This window comes from Archocentrus centrarchus, chromosome 17 (genome assembly GCF_007364275.1).
Source record: "Archocentrus centrarchus isolate MPI-CPG fArcCen1 chromosome 17, fArcCen1, whole genome shotgun sequence".
In the NCBI taxonomy this organism is placed as follows: Eukaryota; Metazoa; Chordata; class Actinopteri; order Cichliformes; family Cichlidae; genus Archocentrus; species Archocentrus centrarchus.
The window spans coordinates 13176675-13197876 of record NC_044362.1 but is presented as its reverse complement, the minus strand read 5'-3'; the positions used below and the strand labels follow the sequence as shown (position 1 = coordinate 13197876).

Below are 21202 nucleotides of genomic sequence, written 5' to 3'. Positions count from 1 at the left end.
GAGGGCAGACGGAGAGAGAGAAAGAAACTGCCCTCATACTGTACTATAAAAGGCACAAATAATGGAGGAAGAGGGGGAGCGCAGAAAGGGAAAAGGGCAGAAGAAGAATGCAGTTCCTTTGCAGGTTTCTTGTTTATTTAAGTCTTAATGGGAAAATCTGATTGCGGATCAGCTCATTAAACATCACAAATTCTCATGTTTTCAGATTATTATGAAACATAGGTGAATTAAGGCTCACTTCTTAGCTAGAGACTAATTGAGTCAGAGTTTCAAAAGCATTCTTTTTTGTCTCGATCAGTCACATGTTTGGAAGCTGATCATATTATCACCCCAAAATCTCACTCTTAATGTAGTGGAATCCTGAAATCATGTGGCCATCTGCCTTCTAACTTTATGTATGTGTTTTTGTCCCTGTGCAGAAGAGTTTTTAAGGTAAATACAAGAACCAACTGGACAATTGCCAGTGATTTATGACTCTGCAGAAGGTCAGATACAACAGTCAGCCTTATCACTGATAAGAAGAGCAGTGTGTAGAGTGAAGTAAGGTGTGTTTGCTTAGTTTGCTTTTGCCTTGTGAATTTCTTTTACACTAAGCTTCCACGTTTAAAGTGTGTTAGTATATATGCGTGGTGTATTGCTACAGTTGTTGAAAGCTAATACAGATTTATTATATTTTTCTTTACTTCACATGTCCCAGCCAGCCACTACATTCTATTTCTTCTTCTCCTCTACTGTCCTACAGAGAAACACACACTCACTGGCCACTCCATTAGGTATACTTGTTCAGCACAAATACTGTATCTAATCAGCCAATCACAGTAACTCAATGAAACTCCCACTGAAGTTAAAACCCAGGATCAGAATGGGGAAGAAAGGTGATTTAAGTGACTTTGAATGTGTCAGACAGACTGGTCTGAGTATTTCAGAAACTGCTGACCTACTAGGATTTTCCCAAACAGTCCCATCTAAAAAAGTGAAACTATCCAGTGAGCAGCAGTTCTTTGGGTGAAAAGGCCTGGGTGAAAAGTCAAAATTAACTCAAATAAACACTCAACCAAAGTATGCAGAAGAGCATCTCTGAATGCACAACACATTGAACTTTGAAGCAAATGGGCTACTGCAGCAGAAGACCAAAGACCACACCAGGTGCTGCTCCTGTCAGCTAAAAACAGGAAACAGAGGATGCAATTCATACAAGCTCACCAAAATTGGACAACTCAATTTCTGCTGTGACATTCAGATAGTAGGGTTGGAATTTGGAATAAATGACATGAAAGCATGGATCCACCCTGGTTTGTATCAACGGTGGAAGCTGCTGGTGGTGTAATGTTGTGGGTGATATTTTGTTGGCACCAACTGAGTGTTGTTTAAACACCACAACCTACCTGAATATTGTTGCTAACCATGTTCATCTCTTTATGACCACAGTGTACCCATCTTCTGATGGATAACAGCAGGATAACACATCATGTCACAAAGCTCAGATCATCTCCAACTGGTTTCTTGAACATGACAGTGAGTTCACTGCACTCAAATGGCCTCCACAGTCACCAGAGCTCAATCCAATAGAGCATCTTTAGGGTGTGGTGGATGTGATGTGCAGCAACTGTGTGATGCAGGCATGTCAATATGGACCAAAAGCAGCACCTTGCTGAATCTATGCCAAGAAGAATTAAGATAGCTCTGAAGGCAAAAGGGGTCCAACCTAGTATTAGCAAGATGTACCCAATGAAGTGGCCAGTGAGTGTAGCTCACACACGTGTGCACATAAACAGCCCTGAACGGTGGTAATGGTTTTTTACTCCTCAACATTTAACAAAATGTGAAATTTCCTGGCAAAATGTGGAATTTGCTCACACACACAGCCTATTATCTGAATGATCTATACTCACAATTAAGATCTTAGTCATGTGTATGGTACAACGTGTTCAGTGTTACAACAGCAAAAACCTTCCCCCAGGGTGCCAGAGAAGAAAAATGGCAGTGAAAGCACACTGCTGACACACACAAGTCGAAAATGCAGCACCTAATCTTGTCCAAGCCACACCCCTTTATTTCTTCTTAAGCCGCACCTGTGGGTGTAGCACAGTGAGCCGAGTGTGACGAGTGTTGCAGAAACATGTAGCCCAGGGATACTTTCAAACACACACACATCGGTTTCACAATCACACCAAACTCAAGATCTTTCACAACTACAACACACTGACACTCTACACTTTCCCTGAGTATGTAAGCCTGCAAATATAATTAACCTTCAAGTGACTGAGTGCAGTCATCTGTGACACCACCCACCCACAGATAGATAGATAGATAGATAGATAGATAGATAGATAGATAGATAGATAGATAGATAGATAGATAGATAGATAGATAGATAGATAGATAGATAGATAGATAGATAGATAGATAGATAGATAGATAGATTGATTGATTGATTGATTGATTGATTGATTGATTATCCAGGGTTATGGGAACAGCAGGCTGAGCAGAGAAACCTCTCTCTCCCCAGCCAGGGCGTTCCCAGGCCACCAGAGAGATATAATCTCTCCAGCATGTCATGGGTCTGCCCCGGCAGGACATACCCAGAGCTCCTCACCCAAGAGGCATCCATGAGGCATCCTTGTCAGATGCCTGAAGAACCACCTCAACCAGCTCATTTCGATGTGGAGGACCAACGCTTGTATTTGCTATCTCGTTCTTTCAGTCTCCACCCAAAGCTTGTGACCATAGGTCAGGTTAGGGACATAGCTCAAATAGTAAATTGACAGCTCCTAGAGGTGCTAATTCTCATACCTGCCACTTCATACTTGGTTGCAAACTGCTTCAGCGCAAGCTGGAGGCCACCACCTGATGATGCCAACAGAACCACATCATCTGAAAAAAGCAGAGATTCTGTGGCCACGAAGGCGGAAGCCTTCCAACACTTGGCTCTGCCTAGAAATTCTGTCCATAAAAATTATGAACAGAATCAGGGACAAAGGGCAGCCCTGGTGGAATCCAACACCCACAGGAAATGAGTCCGATTTATTGCCGACAATTCAGACCAAGCTCTGCAGTTGTACAAGGACTGAAAGCACCACTTTCTGTCACCTGATGGTTTGCCAGAATTGCTTTGAGGCAGTCCAAAAGTTTTTGCTTTAGCCACCACCCGAGCCAAGTACCACTTGGCCCAAGCTGGTACCCATCAGCAGCCTCAGAAGTCCCGCAGGCTTATCAAGTCTGATAGGACTCCTTCTTCAGTTTGACTTCACCTCAGGTGTTCACCATCTGGTTCAGGGATTACCTGATAATATGATTATAAATTCAGTCATCGACCTGTGACCTAGGGTGTCCTGGTGTCACATGCATTTATGGACATCCTTATGTTTGAACATGGTGTTTATTATTGACAAACTGTGGTTTGCACAGAAGTCTAAAAACAGAACACCACTTAGGTTCAGATCAGGCAGGTTGTTCCTCCTGATCACACCCCTACAGATCTCTGCGCACATGAGCATTTCAGTCTCCCAGTAAGACGATGGAGTCACCAGATGGAGCACTCTCAAGCACCCCACCTAGCAACTTCAAGAAGCCAGCCTCAGTAGCTGGTGATCAGTCCACCAGGGCTTCCGCCCTTAGCCACAGCCCGACACGCATTGCACCCGACCCCTACGACACTTCCTGTGGGCGGTGGGCCTACAGAAGGGTGAGACCATGTCTCCTCTTTGGGCTGCTTCTAGACCCCACAGGGTGGGGCCTCAGTAACCCTATCCCAGGCAGGGTAAACAGTTCCCTTTTTCCTTTTTTCCATAAGGGTTGTCTGAATCACTTTTTGCCTGGCCCCTCCCCCAGGATCAGTTTGCCTTGGGAGACCCTACCAGGGGGCAAAAGCCCCTGGACAACACAGCCCCTGGGATTACTGGGACACAAAAACTACTCACTAAAATACAGCAGCAATTCATGAAAGGCATATTTTGGTAATCTAAGTAATTTTTTCTAGTGTTTATGCACACAATATTTAAAATATTATACATCTACAGTCATAGTGTTTGATTAGATTTTGTCTGAAACTGAAGCAACAAAGTAACAAAGGATGAAAAAAACACAGACTTTTTTATCTAATTATTACAGAGTCAACAGTTTATTTATATGTTGGTTTTAAAATGATACCAGTATACTGTAATGCATAATTCACTCAAACATACCCTAAATTTTAAAATGTGTAAATTAGTATTTTTTGGAGGATTGTTTAAATAAATGTAATTTTATTGATACAATTTGTCCTTAACTCCTTACATATAAATGATTGAAAAACATTATCAATGACACTGGAACATGTTAGAATGTCTGTCTTAGATAAAGGGCATGATAAACACAATTACAGCAACTGAGGGTCATCTGGGATCATACTCAGTTATTTCAATCGCTAAAGCAGCTTGGTTGCTTGAGGGTTACAGTAAGTATGGTTTCTTTTAATGCCAACATGTGACAAACAGAGTGACTATCGTTAGCTTATCTCATTATGTTTTTTGGGTTAAGTATACACAGTATGTAGCAGTATATCTGAAAAACATGAGGAGGTAGGTCTTACTCCCACGTCTGTATTGTGAATACAAAGCTATGAGCTATAACCTACAGCCAAATGCTCAGCTGAAGCACTTCAAACAACTGACTCTGCTTTGTGCAAAGGTGATAATATTCACCTGTCCCTGAAGCCCACTAGCAAATAAGCCAGCAATCAAATGGCATTGTGAGGGCAAACGACTAATCTGCATTCTAAGTAGCATCTTTTATTCAGAGCATTGATCCAATTTCTTAGCATGACTTATAAGATGAAAACACTCTCACAATGCAGGCTGTAACAGATCCTTAATCTGTCTTGAAGAATGTATTGATTACAGTCGATAAGAAGAAACTGATGTCATCTCTACTCCAGAAGTGCTGTCACACCCTTGGGACACCCTAGCAGCCCCCCTTTGTGAGTTTTTTGCCTGTGTAAGCAATATGTGATTGTCCAAGTCCTGCTGGGGATGTAATATAAGATGGCTGCAGTTGTGGGAGGGGACCAGTGTTGATGGGTCCAGGTGGGCTTCAAAAATGTTTGGGAAACCTGAGTGGGTCAGAGTGAGAAAAGTTCCCTTTTTAACCCCCGTTAACAGATTCTGGTTGGCAGTAGAGACTCATTTCATCTTATAGAGCAGCTTCCTTTTAGATAGAGTTTTAAATGTGTGCATCTTCAACCCATAATTTCCGCTGGTAGTTTTTTGTTCTCTGTTTTCTGGTCAAGACAGGACACGCTAATTTAAATATCATCTGTGGGGACTTTCTTTTTGAAGTAGATCAAAGTAAATAAGAATCTGGGTGACTTGAGTAGAGGATCCCCCCCCCCCCCCCCCCCCCCCCCCCGAGTAATAAAGAAATAAGAAGCTTGCTCTCCTTTCAAGCTTTTCCAACCCTGCCCAAATGTGTCCACACCTCCCAGTGAGGCCCATGCACTCACAGCTGAAAGGGCATTGCTTTAAGCTCTATAACCGGTTTCTCTAAGCATTGTGAGACACTGTGAGAGAGCATTGTGGAGCGCATTGAGCTCCCAGTGTGTTTTTGTGAATAATGCCTATGTGGGAGTGTGCATCTCAGAAGACAACAGAGGCAGACAGAGACCATTTATCAAAGACCTTTTGGAGCGGCCTCAGGCGATACATACCATCTACACACAGACACATAACAGTGCACCCTTGCTCTGATTTTGACAGCATGCTTTGGATGTTTAGACACAGGAAGGACAAAGAGACACACAGAAGCCAAACAGATACAAGCAGGAATCAAGCCCGAATCCATCCACACATCCCAGTGTGGATAGATTTGATTACTTATCTGTGGACCGAGAGCACAAAATAACTTCTTTAAAAAACTTTTTCTACTCAGTTGAAAAGCCAGAAAACATTCCTCATAATGAAACAGTCAAGAGGTTATAGGAGAAAGCTTTGCACCTTATATCAATCAAAAAAAAAAAAACCTTCCCTGCGCCAGTCTGGTGACTCCAGTTTAGTAGCGTCCTCTTCCTTTCTTACACACATGCATTCTTGCAGATTAGATATAACTTGAGACACACACACATAAGCTATGTAGATAATTTAATAGTAATAATTTAATAGTTTGCCCCTAGTTGTTCTCATGGTTATGTTTTGTATCTATCAATTTAAAAAAAAATGATTTTGTACAACAAAGTCATTATTTGGTATGAGCACCTTTATTCTTCAACACCAGGTTCTCCAGCTCCTCAGTTCTCCAAGCTTCTTGAAGGACATTCAAAGCTCTTCGTTGGATGTTTCTGCCTTTTGTTCTGTGTGGATGATCTCAGACTGCTTCAATAATGTTGAGGTCCGGACTCTGGGGAGGCCAATCCATGACTGATAGTGTTCCACTGTGTTTTTCTATCCAGGTATGGTTTTGCTGTATTGGCAGTATGTTTGGGATCATTGTTGTGCTGAAAATTAAAGCCGTTGCCAATCGGATTCTTTCCAGCTGGCATTATGTGGTGGATCAATATCTGATACTTTTCTGAACACCGCTGGCTGAAATGCAGCTCCAAACCATGACAGAGCCTCTGCTGTGTTTTTACAGCAGTAGACACTCACTGTTGTACCTCTCTCATCTCCTCCTCTGTATATATCGACAATGATCTGAACCAAAAATGTCGAATTGGGGTCATAACTCCATAAGACCTGTTCCCACAGATTTTCAGTCCAGTTCTTGTGTAATGTGGCATAGCTCAGCCTTTCCTCCCTGTTTCCCTTCCTTAAGAATAGCCACCCTTCTACTGATACCATTTCTGATGAGGGCTCGATGAACAGTAGATGGATCAACTGAAGGACCAGATATAATTATCAGGTCCTGTGTCAAGTATTTGCTGAATGTTTTTCCTAAAGATACAATTTAAAATTGGTTCTTTGTTAAGTGGTGCATTATTTGTATCTACAACACTGGTTCATCCCTTGAGTTCGGTGCCTTTACATGCTTGAATGATGCAGTGTTAATGGCTTAACAAAAAATTATACTCCCACAACAAAAAAAAAAAATTTCAAAGACCTTCAGAAAGCCTGGAGAACTATTGTTAAAGACCGATTTAAAAATTACAAGAAAATCTGGCTTCTTGGAAGCAAAATATAAAGAAAAGCCTTTAGCACAGTAGTTTATATCATTTATGTGGATACATTTTAGTCTGAGCCATAGCTCTCTGGGTGACTGTGTCATTCTGTTGTTTACAGGGTCACTGAAATCATACTGAAATATTCCAGAAACTGTAGGAGGAACTGCCTTTGGTAGATCTGTAAACCTCAGAGCTAACTTTGATCCATTCTCATAAAGACCCTCCAACAAATCAACAAAGTTTTACTCAACCAGCACTGTAGTTTTTTACCAAATACCTGGAAGCCTAATGACACACTGGGCTTTTGTAATTACTGCCAATATGCAAATGCTAGTACACTAACACATTTATGAAATATTACTAGTGAACTTGAGCATTTAGCTGAAATTACCATTGTTCCTAAGCACAAATAGCCACTGGCATTACTGTTGCATTTATGATTTGAAATGTCAGCCTAAACACACAACAACTCCACAGATAAATATTTAGCGCTCACAAAGTTGTACTTTAGTCATTTATAAACTCATCTTTTTTCCTCATCACTTCCAACTTACAGCCTCAGTCTGAAGAAATGAGGTTTATTCACTTGATGTCATCATGTAGCTACATGTCCTGTACAGTGAATGTTCAGCTCTAAGTAACAAACTCAGCTGTTTTTGTTTTGCCTTTAGGTGCTCTGACTAAGTCCCTACTGAGACTCAATACACACCATCTGTGCATGAGTGAGAGAGACGGATCTGCCTCCACAAGTCTGAAAATGATAGATCATTTTGTTCACATCGCAAATTCAGAGGGCACCAAGGAAACTGAGAATTTCTGTGGTGATCCTCACAGGTACATGCTATATATCACAGGCTGGCTCTCGCACACACATACAATAATGTTGTTATGCACAGACAGAACGTGAGAAAGTCTGAGAAACATAACAATTTAACCTACTTGCACAGTCATGACAGAACAACTTCATGCAGAAGACAGTAAATATCATGACGCATGAATAAAGGTGTCCTCACACAGGCTGGTCTGCGTGAGGAATGCAGATGTCATATGAGCATCAGATGTGACTTTAACTCCAGCATTAGTGGGTCTACAGAAATAAGCGATTGTAATTGCAATTTGGCTTTAAATGCCAAAAAAAGGGGGATGCTGCAACAGGTTTTGTCAAATACTTTAATTACAGAGTACACTGCAATATGCATAAACCACATGTGCTATGCACTAAATCTAGTTAAGGCGAGATTAATGTTGCATCATTACACAGAGAAAAACAGCCTCTCTCCACATAGATGGATACCAGAGTTCATTATCTAAGTGAGGAAAGTCCATGCCTTACATTATAAGAGTTGTAATCATATCAAGTGTTTCACAAACAGTCACACGATAAGTTCGCCCATAACCCTCTCTCTAGATTTCAGTTGCCTGCAAACGAGCAGCCACACAGGAAGAGAACGTGTGTACATTATAGCCGCACTGGTTAGTACAAACTGGAAATCTTAAGCAATAGAAAATGTTTAATTTTTTTAAACAACAGTCCATGTTCTATTTGATGTTTAAAAGCTAAGAGGATCCTCAAAACACACACAGGGAAGGATTTATTGGGAAAACAGCAGTTCGAGTGAGGAGATCAGGAATCAGTCCCAACTTGCAGGAAAAGAATGTGAGGAACAGAGTATTCAGATCCAGAGACCAACACTTCTGCCTGCCACTCCCTGCTCCTCCCTAAATCCTCTCCTCTTACTCACCTCTACTTGCCCTAGCATCTGATCTTTGCCCCCCCCCCCCCCCCCCCCCCCATCCCTTCCTTACATTTTTCATATTTTTTTGTCATGTTTTATATGAAATGAATCTCATGCCTGTGGAAGATCTATTAAGAATTATTCACCTCACTATTGAACTGATTCACAGGCAGCTCGCACACAGCTGAACACACTCTGCCCTAAAATGAACTGTTAAAAAAAAAAAAAAAGGGAGCTACAGTAAAGTGTTCAGTATTTTGAAATCTTTTCTTTACTATGTTACATGTGTTTTTGTCCTTCATGTTAACCAGAAGTTACAATAAAAGTAATCTAGATATAGTCTTATCATCACGTGTCACACATCAATTAAAAATATGACTCATTTCCTGGTTGGACATGTCCAGATTCCTTACCCACCTTTATTTGATTAATCCTTCCTGCCTCGCCTACTAATTGGTACATAGACACACACATACACGTTGCACATTGGCAGGAAGTGAAAACGCACCAGTAACTCTTCCTTTCTTTTTTGCTCCCTGAAGCATCATCAGTTCACCACTCCTCAGTTACAGCTGCATTGTGAGGTTTTACATTTTCTATGTAGCATAACGTCCAACGACTCAAACTCAAGAACACGTGAGAAGCTCAGTCAGCTCAGTAAAGTTGTTTTAATCTTCTCTGCTAAATCGACCTGAAGACAAAAGCTACAGACAGTGACGAGAAATTTAAAATGCAGAACAGAAGCTGTTGCTATGCCTGGAATTTAAAGCCCCCAGCACAATTTTGTAACCTCGTTCGTGCATATTCTCCCTCTCAGTGTGTTAGCTTTTAAGTGGGCAATTAGTGAATCTGGTATATCTAGGGAACAAAGATGTTACAGTTAATGGAGATACCTCAAAAATATTTGTGTCATGTGAAGAGAGCCTCAGGTTCTCTGAGCAGATGTGCAAAAGCAATTGATTTATGGTTACTGACTTAGAAATATGAGCTCAGCTCACCGTTCATCGTGTGAGGCCTTAAGCAAATTAAAGATAAATAAATAAATAAAATGTTCAAAAACAAAAGCCTGGCATGTTTGAAACCTGTGCTGAGGAAACAATGTCTGACGGCGTGTGCTGCCATCTGCTGGCTATACTCCACAGAACGTGACTCACAAACAGGCACATTTATCCCGGAATAACTGACAGACTGTATCTCATTTGAGATTCTGAAGTGTGTTTAGAATGTCTCACTAAATCATCACAAGTGAGTCCCTTAAATAAATAAAGTTAAATATAAAAGGCTAGTGCCGGCTTTTAAACTGTATTTAGAGGACAGTGAAATTTTACAGAAAATATACAAAGAAGCTGAAATGTGGGGTTTTTACAACATTAAGTTTGTGACAAATCTTTTTGGGAGGATAGGCACAGGTGCTGCGGTAATGAGGACTGCATCCTCCTCAAATTGAACCTTCTTAAAAAATCAATGTGGCGGTGCAGCTGAACAACAAGTTTAAATTAAAGGCCTTGCTGAAACTTGAAATTCTCACTCATGCACAAAACTCAGCTTCAGTAAGATGCACTCCAACGGCAAACTAAATATAGACATGTGTAGTCCTTTGTATTTATTAGAGCCCTTTTTTAAAAAGCTTTACAGGTAGAAACTGCTTAGTTCATAATATGTTGTTATTTCTTTCACTTGTTATCCCAAAAGGTAGTTCAGATTTTCAGCCGATGCGTGCTGAGGCTCATCAGTTCGATTCATTGCTCTCGTCTGGCAGTTTGGTGAGAATATCCACGCCGTCTGCTGTGATGACCACCGTGTGCTCAAACTGAGCCGACCTGCACGACACAATGAACATGTAAGATCTTACAAGAAGAGATCAACATTTAGGGGAAAAGCTTAATTTAGTTCCAGTGTATAGAACTACAGTAGTAGGCAATTATCTGAGTTTAGTATAAAGACTGGAAAAGATCCGGCTCTCCTCAGTTTAAAAATAGTCATACCAGCATCTAAAACTCTCTGATTAACGTGCTGAATGTCATCTGGTTAAAATTTGCACATAAACAGCAGTGTGAAAAAAAAAATTGTGGTTTTATGAACTTTATGACTGAAACTAAGTCAGAAAACAGCATTTTGAGAGCATAACTACAAAAAAATAAAAAAGCTTTTGTTTGGCACTGCGTACCTTTTATCATCTACAGAAACTGCAGTCCACTTGTCCTTCAAGATTTTGAACTCTGCAGACCCCTCCATCAGTATGGGCTCTACAGATTAACAGATATTAGCAACTCAACCCTCATAAACAGCATCATTTTAATGTGCACACAAAGACTGTTAAGTTTAACTCACCTATTGTGAAAGCCATCCCTTCTTCCATGGTCATGTCATTGTCGTTAGCTGAAATAAAGGAGAAAAATAGTGACTTCAAAACGTGAAAGAAGCTCTACACATAATCTACACACAGTACACATCTGTCATGAATGTAGAATATAGGAAATGTGATGCAAGTCTGTCCATCCATCCATCCATCCATCCATCCATCTTCTTCCACTATTCCAAGGCCGGGATGCAGGGGCAGCAGGCCAAGTAGAGAATCCCAGACCTCCCTCTCCCCAGTCACCTCCTCTAGCTCCTCCGGGGGGACCCCAAGATGTTCTCAGGCCAGCTGAGAGATATAATCTCTCCAGCACGTCCCGGGGCCTGCCCCGGTAGGACATGCCCAGAACACCTCACCCAATAGGCACCCAGGAGACATCTTAGTCAGATGCCTGAACCACCTCTACAGCCTGATGTAAGTAATGTAGAAAAAAAATATATAGATACAATATTTCAGCTACATTACACTTGTATTCATCTGACTGAATGTGGATTTTAAATATGCACTACGACTGCTAAGACAAAGCCATGTAAAAGTCATTAACACTTTAAAATCATGGTGTCCAGAATTACTGAGTATTTTTTTTAGACATTACGCTTGTTATAGATATATTTGAACATATTTGTGGATCAATTTTATTTTTCTAAGATGAGAAATACTTTATTCCATAATTGGGAAATTCTTTAAAAATACCATGAAAGTTCTCAAGGCCCCGTTCGCTTAGCCCCAGTGAATCACTGCCCAGCAGCTATCACCTCCCATCAGTGCTCTCTAGGTAGGATCTGTGCATGCAGGCAAAGCCAACAACTCTCAGGCCAAAGATGCTCTGTGCTCGGAAGCTGCCCTGGAGTGAGGGCTCCACCTACAGAGGGCTGGACTTGTTCCCAGTTCCTTCCAAAGGAGCGCACTTCATTGCACTTAACTTTCATGTTACATATTATAGGAAATAACATTACTGAATTAAATAGCTCAGTAAACGACCCATCTTGAAACCATCTTTGCTTTAAATGTTTTTTAATAGCTCACTTTTATATCAAACCATCCTTGTTTATGTGTGTGGCTTCACAGAGCAGCACATGATGAGATGCTGTACAAGTCAGTGTTTGTGTGTTGTTTTCTTTTTGTCTGTGGATTTGTAACAGCAGAACTTCAAGCTTCACAGCATGAACATTGTTGTGATTAAGATTTAAACAAAGCTGAACAGATGGTCTTATGTTTTTATTCTTAGATATCACACGATGATGCTGTTCTGATGAATGCAAACCTCCATATAAAACAAAGAAAGGCATCAGGCTGAGAAAAGCAATCTAATAGTTTTTAACTTAAGAATTTAGTGACTCAAATTAAGGGACAATGACACAAACAGACATCAAACAAATAAATAAGTGACTTTGGTTAAAAACACAAAAGTGTTCTTTCATGAAGGCCATTATGTTAAAATCTCACAGACATTTAACACAACATCTGCCTACAGACCCAAACTTACCGTGGTGCCAAATCTCAGGATGGCAGTGAAAGTGGGAGCCTATTCCATGCCCGATGAAATACGGACACACTTGGAAGCCACTGTCATGGGCTATTTCACTGCCAGCAGCACAAAAAAATATTAGAAGACAGAAAAAAAGTAGTACTGTATGTAATATGCAGTTGATATGTACGTGTGTGTACCTGATAGTATTTCCAATAACACAGAGCTGTGCACCTGGTTTGCAGGCAGCAATGGCTTCATCTCTACAACGTCTGGCTGTTTCCACCAACTGCCTCCCAACCTCATCCACCTGACCAATCAAGAAGGTTTCGGAGGTGTCACCATGGTAACCATCCAAATACACCTATCAGGAACAAGCAGATGTAATTGATTAGAGCCCTGCTAGCCTGACCTGTCACATGCAGTAATGTATGTGAGTTTCCTTGTGTGTTTATTGAAGGCCTGAACTTACAGTTACATCAATGTTGATGATGTCTCCATCTTCAAGTTGCCGACTGCAGGACATGTTAAAGATGATGGTCCATACACAGAGTCCATTACATACTAAAATATCTTACAGCTTTTTGAGGTTTTATGCAGCTCCCATTTTAAATATACTGTAGAATTTAAACTGTATATTCCATTTATTAAAAAGATGACAATGTTTTCCAAGTCTAATTTTTTTACTAATTAGTAGAGAGTAAAAGGAAGAAAAGTATTATACAAGTAATAAAAGACGCATTTACCTGTCAGGTATGCCGTGACAGACCACGTTGTTCACAGACGTACAGACTGATTTGGGGAAACCCCCGTATCTCAGAGGGGATGGGTAGGCATTGTGCTTGATCGTCTCCTGGTGCACGATGAAGTCTATTTCATCTGTTGTCATACCAACCTGGAAGGCACATGCTGTTATCGTTGTGCTGTTTCTGATGACATGGAAACAAAAACAGGACGTGATGTGCTTACTCTCAGACTGTGCCCAGCTAGTAGCAGCACGTGTCTGGCTAGCTGGCATGCACTAGTCAGGCCGTCGATCTGCTCTGTGTCTTTGATTTCTATGTAGTCTGGCCATTCTGGGACCAGTCCAGTGCGCACATAGTCAGGCTGCACAATATGCTACAGGAAGAGAGGAGAGGCAGGACAGGATATTAAGGATGAGTCACAGTTTTTTTAAGTTCAATATAAAAGTTAATTAAAAAAAAAAAAAAAAAGTTATTTATTAGAGATTAAATACAAAACCACAAGAAATAATAAAAGTCCTCCACTGACAGATGTTTCATTATAACAGTGCTTAGCATTTTGAAGGCTTCTAGTTCTTAGTTCATTTTTAATGCAACTTTTGTACATTTTATCCAATAATATCCTTAATGCTAACTGAAAAACTCCAGCAGAATAATATGGAAAGCTCTTAGTATGAGTAACTAAATTAGTCTCAAGACCCCCTTATCTCCACTGATGACCCTTTATCTACCTATATGCATATGTTAAATGTTTCTGCTTCACTTTTGTTACAGGGTAATGTACCTTGGGTACTGCATAAGCAGGCCTGACAGTAGCTGGACGAACTACATTGTGAGAACTTTTCCACTTCCTCCAGAAGAAACGCCGATGTTGCTGACACAGAAAGGCTGGGGGGGGACTACAGCTGCCTAGACAAACTCCGCGCAGAAAACTGGTCAGTCCTGGAGAAAAAAAAAGCAGCACAGTGATGCAGAGTGCTCATTATTTTCTGCTAAGAAGTTTCGACTTTGAGTACTTTTTCTTTAGTCCCTCGGTCAGCAATTACTGGAAACAATGTTTCTTTCATATTGTATACTGTATGAGGTATGCCAAAGACCACTGATTAATACAGTGGTTCTCAAACTTTCCCTGGGATGCCCCACTCCAAAAAAAAAAAAAAAATCTGTTATAGTGCAGCTGCATAGTGCCCCTGTGTGGAGCTGTTGTTAAATTCAGTTACGTTTGAGGATGCAAACCAAAGCTCATGAAGACCTGCAAAAAATGTATACCTACACAGAGTATGCTTTGCAGGGTATGTTTTTAACTGTTGTGGTTCCCACATTCTCCTCTCAATCAGAACAGTGGGGAATAAAACTGCATAAATGCTATACAACAGCCATAAAACCAGCTTTTCTATTCAAGTTATTTGTTAAATGAACTAAACCAGACAAAGTTTCATTTCATTAACACAGACTCTGTGGGATACTAAAAAAACACAATAAAAACCTAGCTGAACACTTGGCAAATATGTAAGTGTAACAACACTTATGCTGCTAGAAGACAAAGCCAAGAAATCTTAAAATAAAAACCAAGAGACAGTGTGGATCACAGACTGAAATATTTTGGATAATCTCACATCTGCTTGAGAATTTGCATTGATAGCAGCTCATTATGTGATCCTGTAAAGATTTTGAGGTTTTTATATTGGGGAAAACCTGAAGTCAGTAACAACCATTCAAGCACTTTAGTGCTGGTTAGTGTCTTGTCAAATAACAAAGCACTCCAGCCTTCTGTGTGCAAAGGATCAAACTGGTACTTGAGGGTGGGGATGTAATCATAGGCCACATATAAAATAAGTGACCACTTTAATAGATACACCTGTGCTATTTCATGCAGTCCAACTGAGCAGTTTTAACATGAGGTTTAAATAACGACGCTTTCAATGTTGTTGATATTTTTAGTTCATAGATATGCAAAGTGAATATAATGTGCTTATTTAGGACTGGTGTCCATTACACTGAGAGGGGTGTCAAGTCTTTACTACTAATTACAATGCAAGCCATTCAAAACCCTTTAACCTATGAAGGAATAAGGTCTAAATATTGGAACTGCTGCACGTTGCGTGGGCTTTCCCCCCACGCTCCGACGATCTGCAGCTTAAACGGTCTAATTTTGTCCCAGATGGCCGTAACGGCGTGAGAATTGAGCCTTCACTATTTAAGTGAAGTGCAACAATCACTAATTAACTTGCTATAACGCTGTCTTCATATGCTACACTCACTGGTGCTGACTTCGTGTGTGTATATTCCGGAAAATGCGTAAGGGCTTAAGCGTAATACCTGACGTTATTGTAAGTCCCGCTGAACAGGGAGCCGCCATGGTTTCCTTGCAGAGGTCACGTGGTTACGGCGTCACGTGACACTCTGTTGCCGTTTGCATCTACAAGATCATTGCTGTTGTGTGTCATATCATAAATCTCATTTAATCTAATGCATAAAATCAAGCCTCTGCAACAAAGGTATGGTAATTACAATGCTGCAGTTTTATAAACACAAATTAGTCTGGATACTTATTTAAACTTTCACAATTATCACGATAATTGTGAAAGTTTACAATTATTCTGGTTTGACCTCTGATGTGCCTTAGCACCAAAAAAGGTTGAAATTTTAGGCAATATTAGGCAGGTTAAAAGGCTCATGCCAGTCCTGTTTACTTCTTTCTTGTAGAGGGTCTGTCTGTGTGGCAGATCATGAGCAAGAAGTTGTGATAGGGGGTGGTTGGTTGTGAATATCAGTATAAATAAGCCTGAATGTGTTGAGGGGAAATCACAATTATTGAAAGGTGTGTCAGCTCAAAAATCATTTCTACCAAAGTAAAAGTGATACTTTCCAGTGTAGAAAGACTTGCAGTTTCATTAGGCTCTGTCACACCATCCACGATCATTTGTAGTGTCACAGGTGACATGGCCTAACAACCCAGGTTAAGGTGAGTATTAGAGGTTCAGAATGGAGTTTAATATCAACAACAAAAAGCTAGACTATGAAAGGTTATTTGTTAAATTATGTTTTAGTAATCAGACAAGTTTCCATCATCTGTTTTAATAATAATGATTTTTTTTTTTTTTTTACCAGAAATCCACACAAAAATGGAAACAATATCACTACATCACATCATTTTGTAATCAGACAAGACCTGTTGTCCACTACAAGGGACTGAAGATAAAAAAAAAAAATAATAATAAAATAATTACCAAATTTAAAAAATAGAAAGATGCAACGTGTTTCTTTAAACAACAATATTTAAATTATCTAAAAATAAATAAATAAACAAATAAGTATAAAAAAATTCTTCTGGGTTTCAGGAAGTTTAAAACTAAAAAAGGATTATAAAGAAATGGAAATCCATAAATATGTAGTTGTTTAGTCTTGATAGCTCATTAATTATTAGTAAATTATAGTAGTCTATGAATCTGGCACCTCTCTATAATGGTCACTAGAGGGCGCTCTGATAAACTGTAGCTGATTCCCATACAGTTCAACGGGAGAAGCACGATTCCACAAAGCGCTCTTAGCAATCTATATGTGATGATACTGCTGTGGTTAACTATCTTATATCTGCACCTAACTATTCTTCTCACTACAATTAGAGCATCCCTCATTTTCCTTGTACTCTTCACCTCCATTATCTTCTGTCACATCTTCTTGCTTACTACATACTGTACACAACTTAAGGACTTAGACTCCTCTATAAGCATGGTGCATACAGCACAGATGATAGCATCTTAATCAGGCCAAATGTACAATAAAACAGCCTGTCTGAAACTCATTTTCACTGAAACTGCAACACATTTTTGCTTACAGTAACTTTCATTTGCCACTCAGCTCCACTTACAGTATCTCACATCCTCAGTGATTTGTTATGCTTTACTGGGAAATATTGATATTGGTGTACAATGGTAATTACTTTAGGATACTAATAATTTATACAGTTATAGAAAAGATATGCTCCAAGTTTTTGTTTTTGTTGTTAATCTTCTTTCAGTTTAGTCTTCCTATAAAGAAGCCCAAACAATACCTTTTTAATGTGTTTTTACATACAGACTCTCAATCATCTTTCTGTATAGGGGTATTGAGCTATTACAGCATTCAAGACAAGAGATTCACAAAGAAAAAGTGGGATGGGCAGGAAGATGAAGAAAGTAGACAGGGGTACTGAAAGGCTAGGCATACAGCAAAGAGAGGGGAGGCAAAGAGAAAGGATAAGAATTATAGCGAGTATGATGTGAGGTTGGACACTAAGGTAGGAAAAAAAGACTTGTATTGATTAACTAGGCACAGAGATCCAGTTGGAAAGGATGTGCAGCAGGTCAGGGTGATTAACGACATAGATGGAAATGTGCTAACAAGTGAAGACAGCATGTTGAAAAGATGGCAGGAGAAACTGATGACTGATGAAAATACGTGAAAGAGGATTGTGGATGGAGGAAGGTTACGGAATCAGCAAGTGCAGAGGATTTGCATGGAGTAAGTGAGGGCAGCTGGGAAAATAATAGAGAATGGAAAGGTGGCTGGTACAGATGACATATCAGTGGAGGTATGGAGATGTCTAAGAGACAGGGCAGTGGACTTTTTAAGTCAAGGTGGAGGAGGCGGAGACAAATGTCAGAAGTGATTCATGGCAGAAGAATAGCTGCCAAAGCGAAAGGGAAAGCCTGAAAGACAGTAGCGAGACCTGCTCTGATGTATGGTTTGGAGACATAGCACTGACAAGGAGGTGAAGGTAGCAGAATTGAAGATGTTGAAGATGAGTACATCAGAGGGACAGCTCAGGTTGGAGTTTGGAGACAAAGTTAGAGAGGCAAGGCTGAGATGATTTGGACATGTGCAGAGGAGGGATAGTGGATAAATTGGACAAAGGATGTTCAAAATAGAGCTGCCAGACAGGAGGGAAAGAGCAAGACCACAGAGGCTGCTGGAGCTAGGGTAAGATGGAGGCAGAGGATCTGCTGTGGTGACCCCTAAAAGGAGCAGCCAAAAGAAGAAAACAGTTCTGTATTTATCAATAGTTTTTTTTTTTTGTTTGTTTTTTTTCAATTCAGTTTAGTTACATGTGGTTTTGTTACAGTTACAGGTGAGTTTGGTTGTTTCTGTTTGATTTTTACTAGCATAGATGTTACTTTTATTGTGTTAATTCATATAATATTAGGGGTTATCTGTTATGAATCCCCTGTCCTTCTGTGCCAACCTGCTATTTATCTTTTATACTTATTTTCTTTCTCTGTATGAGTGTAGCATTTGCATTTCAGTTGGAGCATGGTAGTTTTGATGGTTCCGGCAGTTTAAAGGCCCGGTGCACTCGGTGTATGCGGAAGGAAGTGTCACTTGGTTCACTAAGAACATCCCAAGCAGAAATAAACTGCTTGTGAAGTTGAAACTTACCTAACCTGTCCTATGGTGTGCTTACCTGTTTGGTTTGTTATGGATTCCTGCCTACTCCCTCAAGCTATAATCCCCACCTTCTGCCAGCTCTTTGTTGCTGCATCCATTAATGACTGTTAATTACTGTTACCAGAGGTGGCAAAAGTATGGACATTCTGTACTTAAGTAGAAGTACAAGTAATTGTATTAAAAAATACTTTGGTAAGAGTCGAAGTACTGGTTCAACTTCTTTACTAAGTAAAAGTAAAAAGTACAGGCTCTAAAATGTACTCAAAGTAAGAAAGTAAAAGTAGTTCTTTGGAGGACGTTTCTACCTGCTATTTTTCTGTACAGCTAACTGAACCTCATTATATATTGTTGCAATCATATAAATAATACATGAGAATACAAATGTTATTCAAATCTAAATTTTAATTCTAATGAATGCACTCAGCTTGAATCTGTTATGTAGGACACAAACTGTGAAAGGGAATTTAAACACAGCTCTGTTCTCTGTGTCCTCCATAGTAGAGGGTGACTGTGCCTCCACCTAAACACAAACATGAGGATACTCAGGGGTTACAGTGGGATTCAGAAGGTGGAGGAACCCTAAGATCAGCTGTAGTGGCTCTGCATGGGGAGAAGAATCACAGCTTTCTATTGTGGGCTCCAGTAAATGATGTTGGTGTGCAGACTGTCATCAGCTGACCTGCTGCTGCTGCTCTGAGGTTTGCTGCTCTGTGTGGATGAACTGAACTCACAAAGATGTAACCCAGTATTTCACAGCTCTCTGAGCTGATCTCCATCCCCTACACTGACAGCATACAGGCTGCAGAAATGTTGGATTCAGTGAATGAATCTCAGCATCAGCAGCTTTGATTCAAACTCATCTCTGCTGCACTGAAGTAACCTGTAACTCTGACCATGAACACAAACACTGTGCTCCAGTCCAACACAGAGCTTTACTGTAAATACAGTACAACAAGCTAACCTGTTTATCATGCACTAAACTGCGGTATTTTCATACAATCTTTGAATTACACAAAGTCAGCATACTTCAGTTTATTTTCCAGTCCTTACCTTTAAATCTAACCTCTCTTCTTCCTCTTCTGTCCTCTTTCTCCATCTCTGAGTGAACTTCTCTCTCTTTGCTCTCCCTGAAATACAGCAGCTCTTCTTTTAGCTAGCAGACACACTGCGCGACAAACTGCACACTTTTCGTGTGTTTGCTTTGTTGAACATTTAGAAACGTTGCATTTACCTGCAACACGTTACTCCCTTTATGCTCGCTCCTCTTCAGTAGCGCTAGCTAAACTGTTTGTGTACCGCGAGCACAACTTACGGACTCGGTCCGGCCCGCTGTAACCCCTGATTATAAATGAGACATTAATTATATGGGTTTGCGTATTTAATCCCTTTGTACCCGATAAGCCGGTGATGGAGGATACTCAGTGCGATTGTCTCTTATGTATTATTATTCCTCCGTTTAGGCTCAGATCGTTTGATGTTTGACGGCGCACTGACCGGAAATAAAAACTTTTCTCTAACGTGTTAAAAAGTAACGAGTCTGTTTGAAAATGTAAGAAGTAGAAAGTACTGATACTTGTGTAAAAATGTAGGGAGTAAAAGTAAAAAGTAATCAGAAAAATAAATACTCAAGTAAAGTACAGATACCTAAAAAATCTACTTAAGTACAGTAACGAAGTATTTGTACTTCCCACCTCTGACTGTTAAAATACAAACCACCGACTCAGTAACTGACTCAGTAATGTAGATGTCTCATTTAACAATAAGGCTAGACATACAGTACTCCACAAAAGTCCTGAGCTACCCCTCATTCCTTTATATTTTGCAATGAAAATGGGGAAAAGGTGCAGAGATTTACTGAAATGTGTGCAAACATACATGAAAATAAAGTATAAAAGGCCTCAGGTACAAGAACTGGACTGAAAAATGAGAGAAAAAGCAGCCAGTGTCCAAAGAAAAACTTTGAAAGGCTTTCAGAAAGCCCAGAGAGCTATTGCTCAAGACCACTTAAAAATAACAAGAAAGTCTGGCTCCTTGGAAGCAAATAAAGAAATGAGGGGTAGCTCAGGACTTTTGCACAGTGCTGAACTGAGAAAGTCTAAAACAAAAGATATTTCTTGTACATTTTTTTTCATTTAATTTGTTTTGGAAGCACAAAATTTTGCTTTAGTTTTTCTCAATTAGGCTGTAGTTTTTTCAGTCAACTAAAATGTTTCTTCAGACCAATTTTTAGTTAATTATAACAGTATCTTATTTCCAAGCCAGATACCATGTTATAATAGGGCTGGTAGTGGAGATACTGTAGTCGGTAGCTGCCTTATCAGTGTAAACACTGCTGATTTC

General features: G+C 40.0%; 1 protein-coding gene across 2 annotated transcripts; it reads right to left on the bottom strand.

Annotated features, from left to right (window-relative positions):
• Positions 1 to 9052: 9052 nt before the first annotated feature.
• metap1d (methionyl aminopeptidase type 1D (mitochondrial)) lies at positions 9053 to 19964 on the bottom strand. 2 transcript variants are annotated; one of them, XM_030752249.1, is made up of 10 exons: positions 19913 to 19964; positions 14220 to 14377; positions 13662 to 13811; positions 13439 to 13587; positions 13165 to 13207; positions 12893 to 13056; positions 12711 to 12808; positions 11197 to 11244; positions 11033 to 11111; positions 9053 to 10685 (listed from the first exon to the last, which is right to left on the bottom strand). In XM_030752249.1, exons 1-10 carry the CDS (start codon positions 19956 to 19958, stop codon positions 10595 to 10597), a joined length of 1026 nt encoding a protein of 341 aa, XP_030608109.1. In that variant the 5' UTR covers positions 19959 to 19964; the 3' UTR covers positions 9053 to 10594. The 2 variants fall into 2 exon arrangements, with proteins under 2 accessions (XP_030608109.1, XP_030608110.1); XM_030752250.1 differs by lacking the exon at positions 19913 to 19964 and adding an exon at positions 15755 to 15816 and having other exon boundaries at positions 9054 to 10685.
• Between the last annotated feature and the right edge of the window lie 1238 nt (positions 19965 to 21202).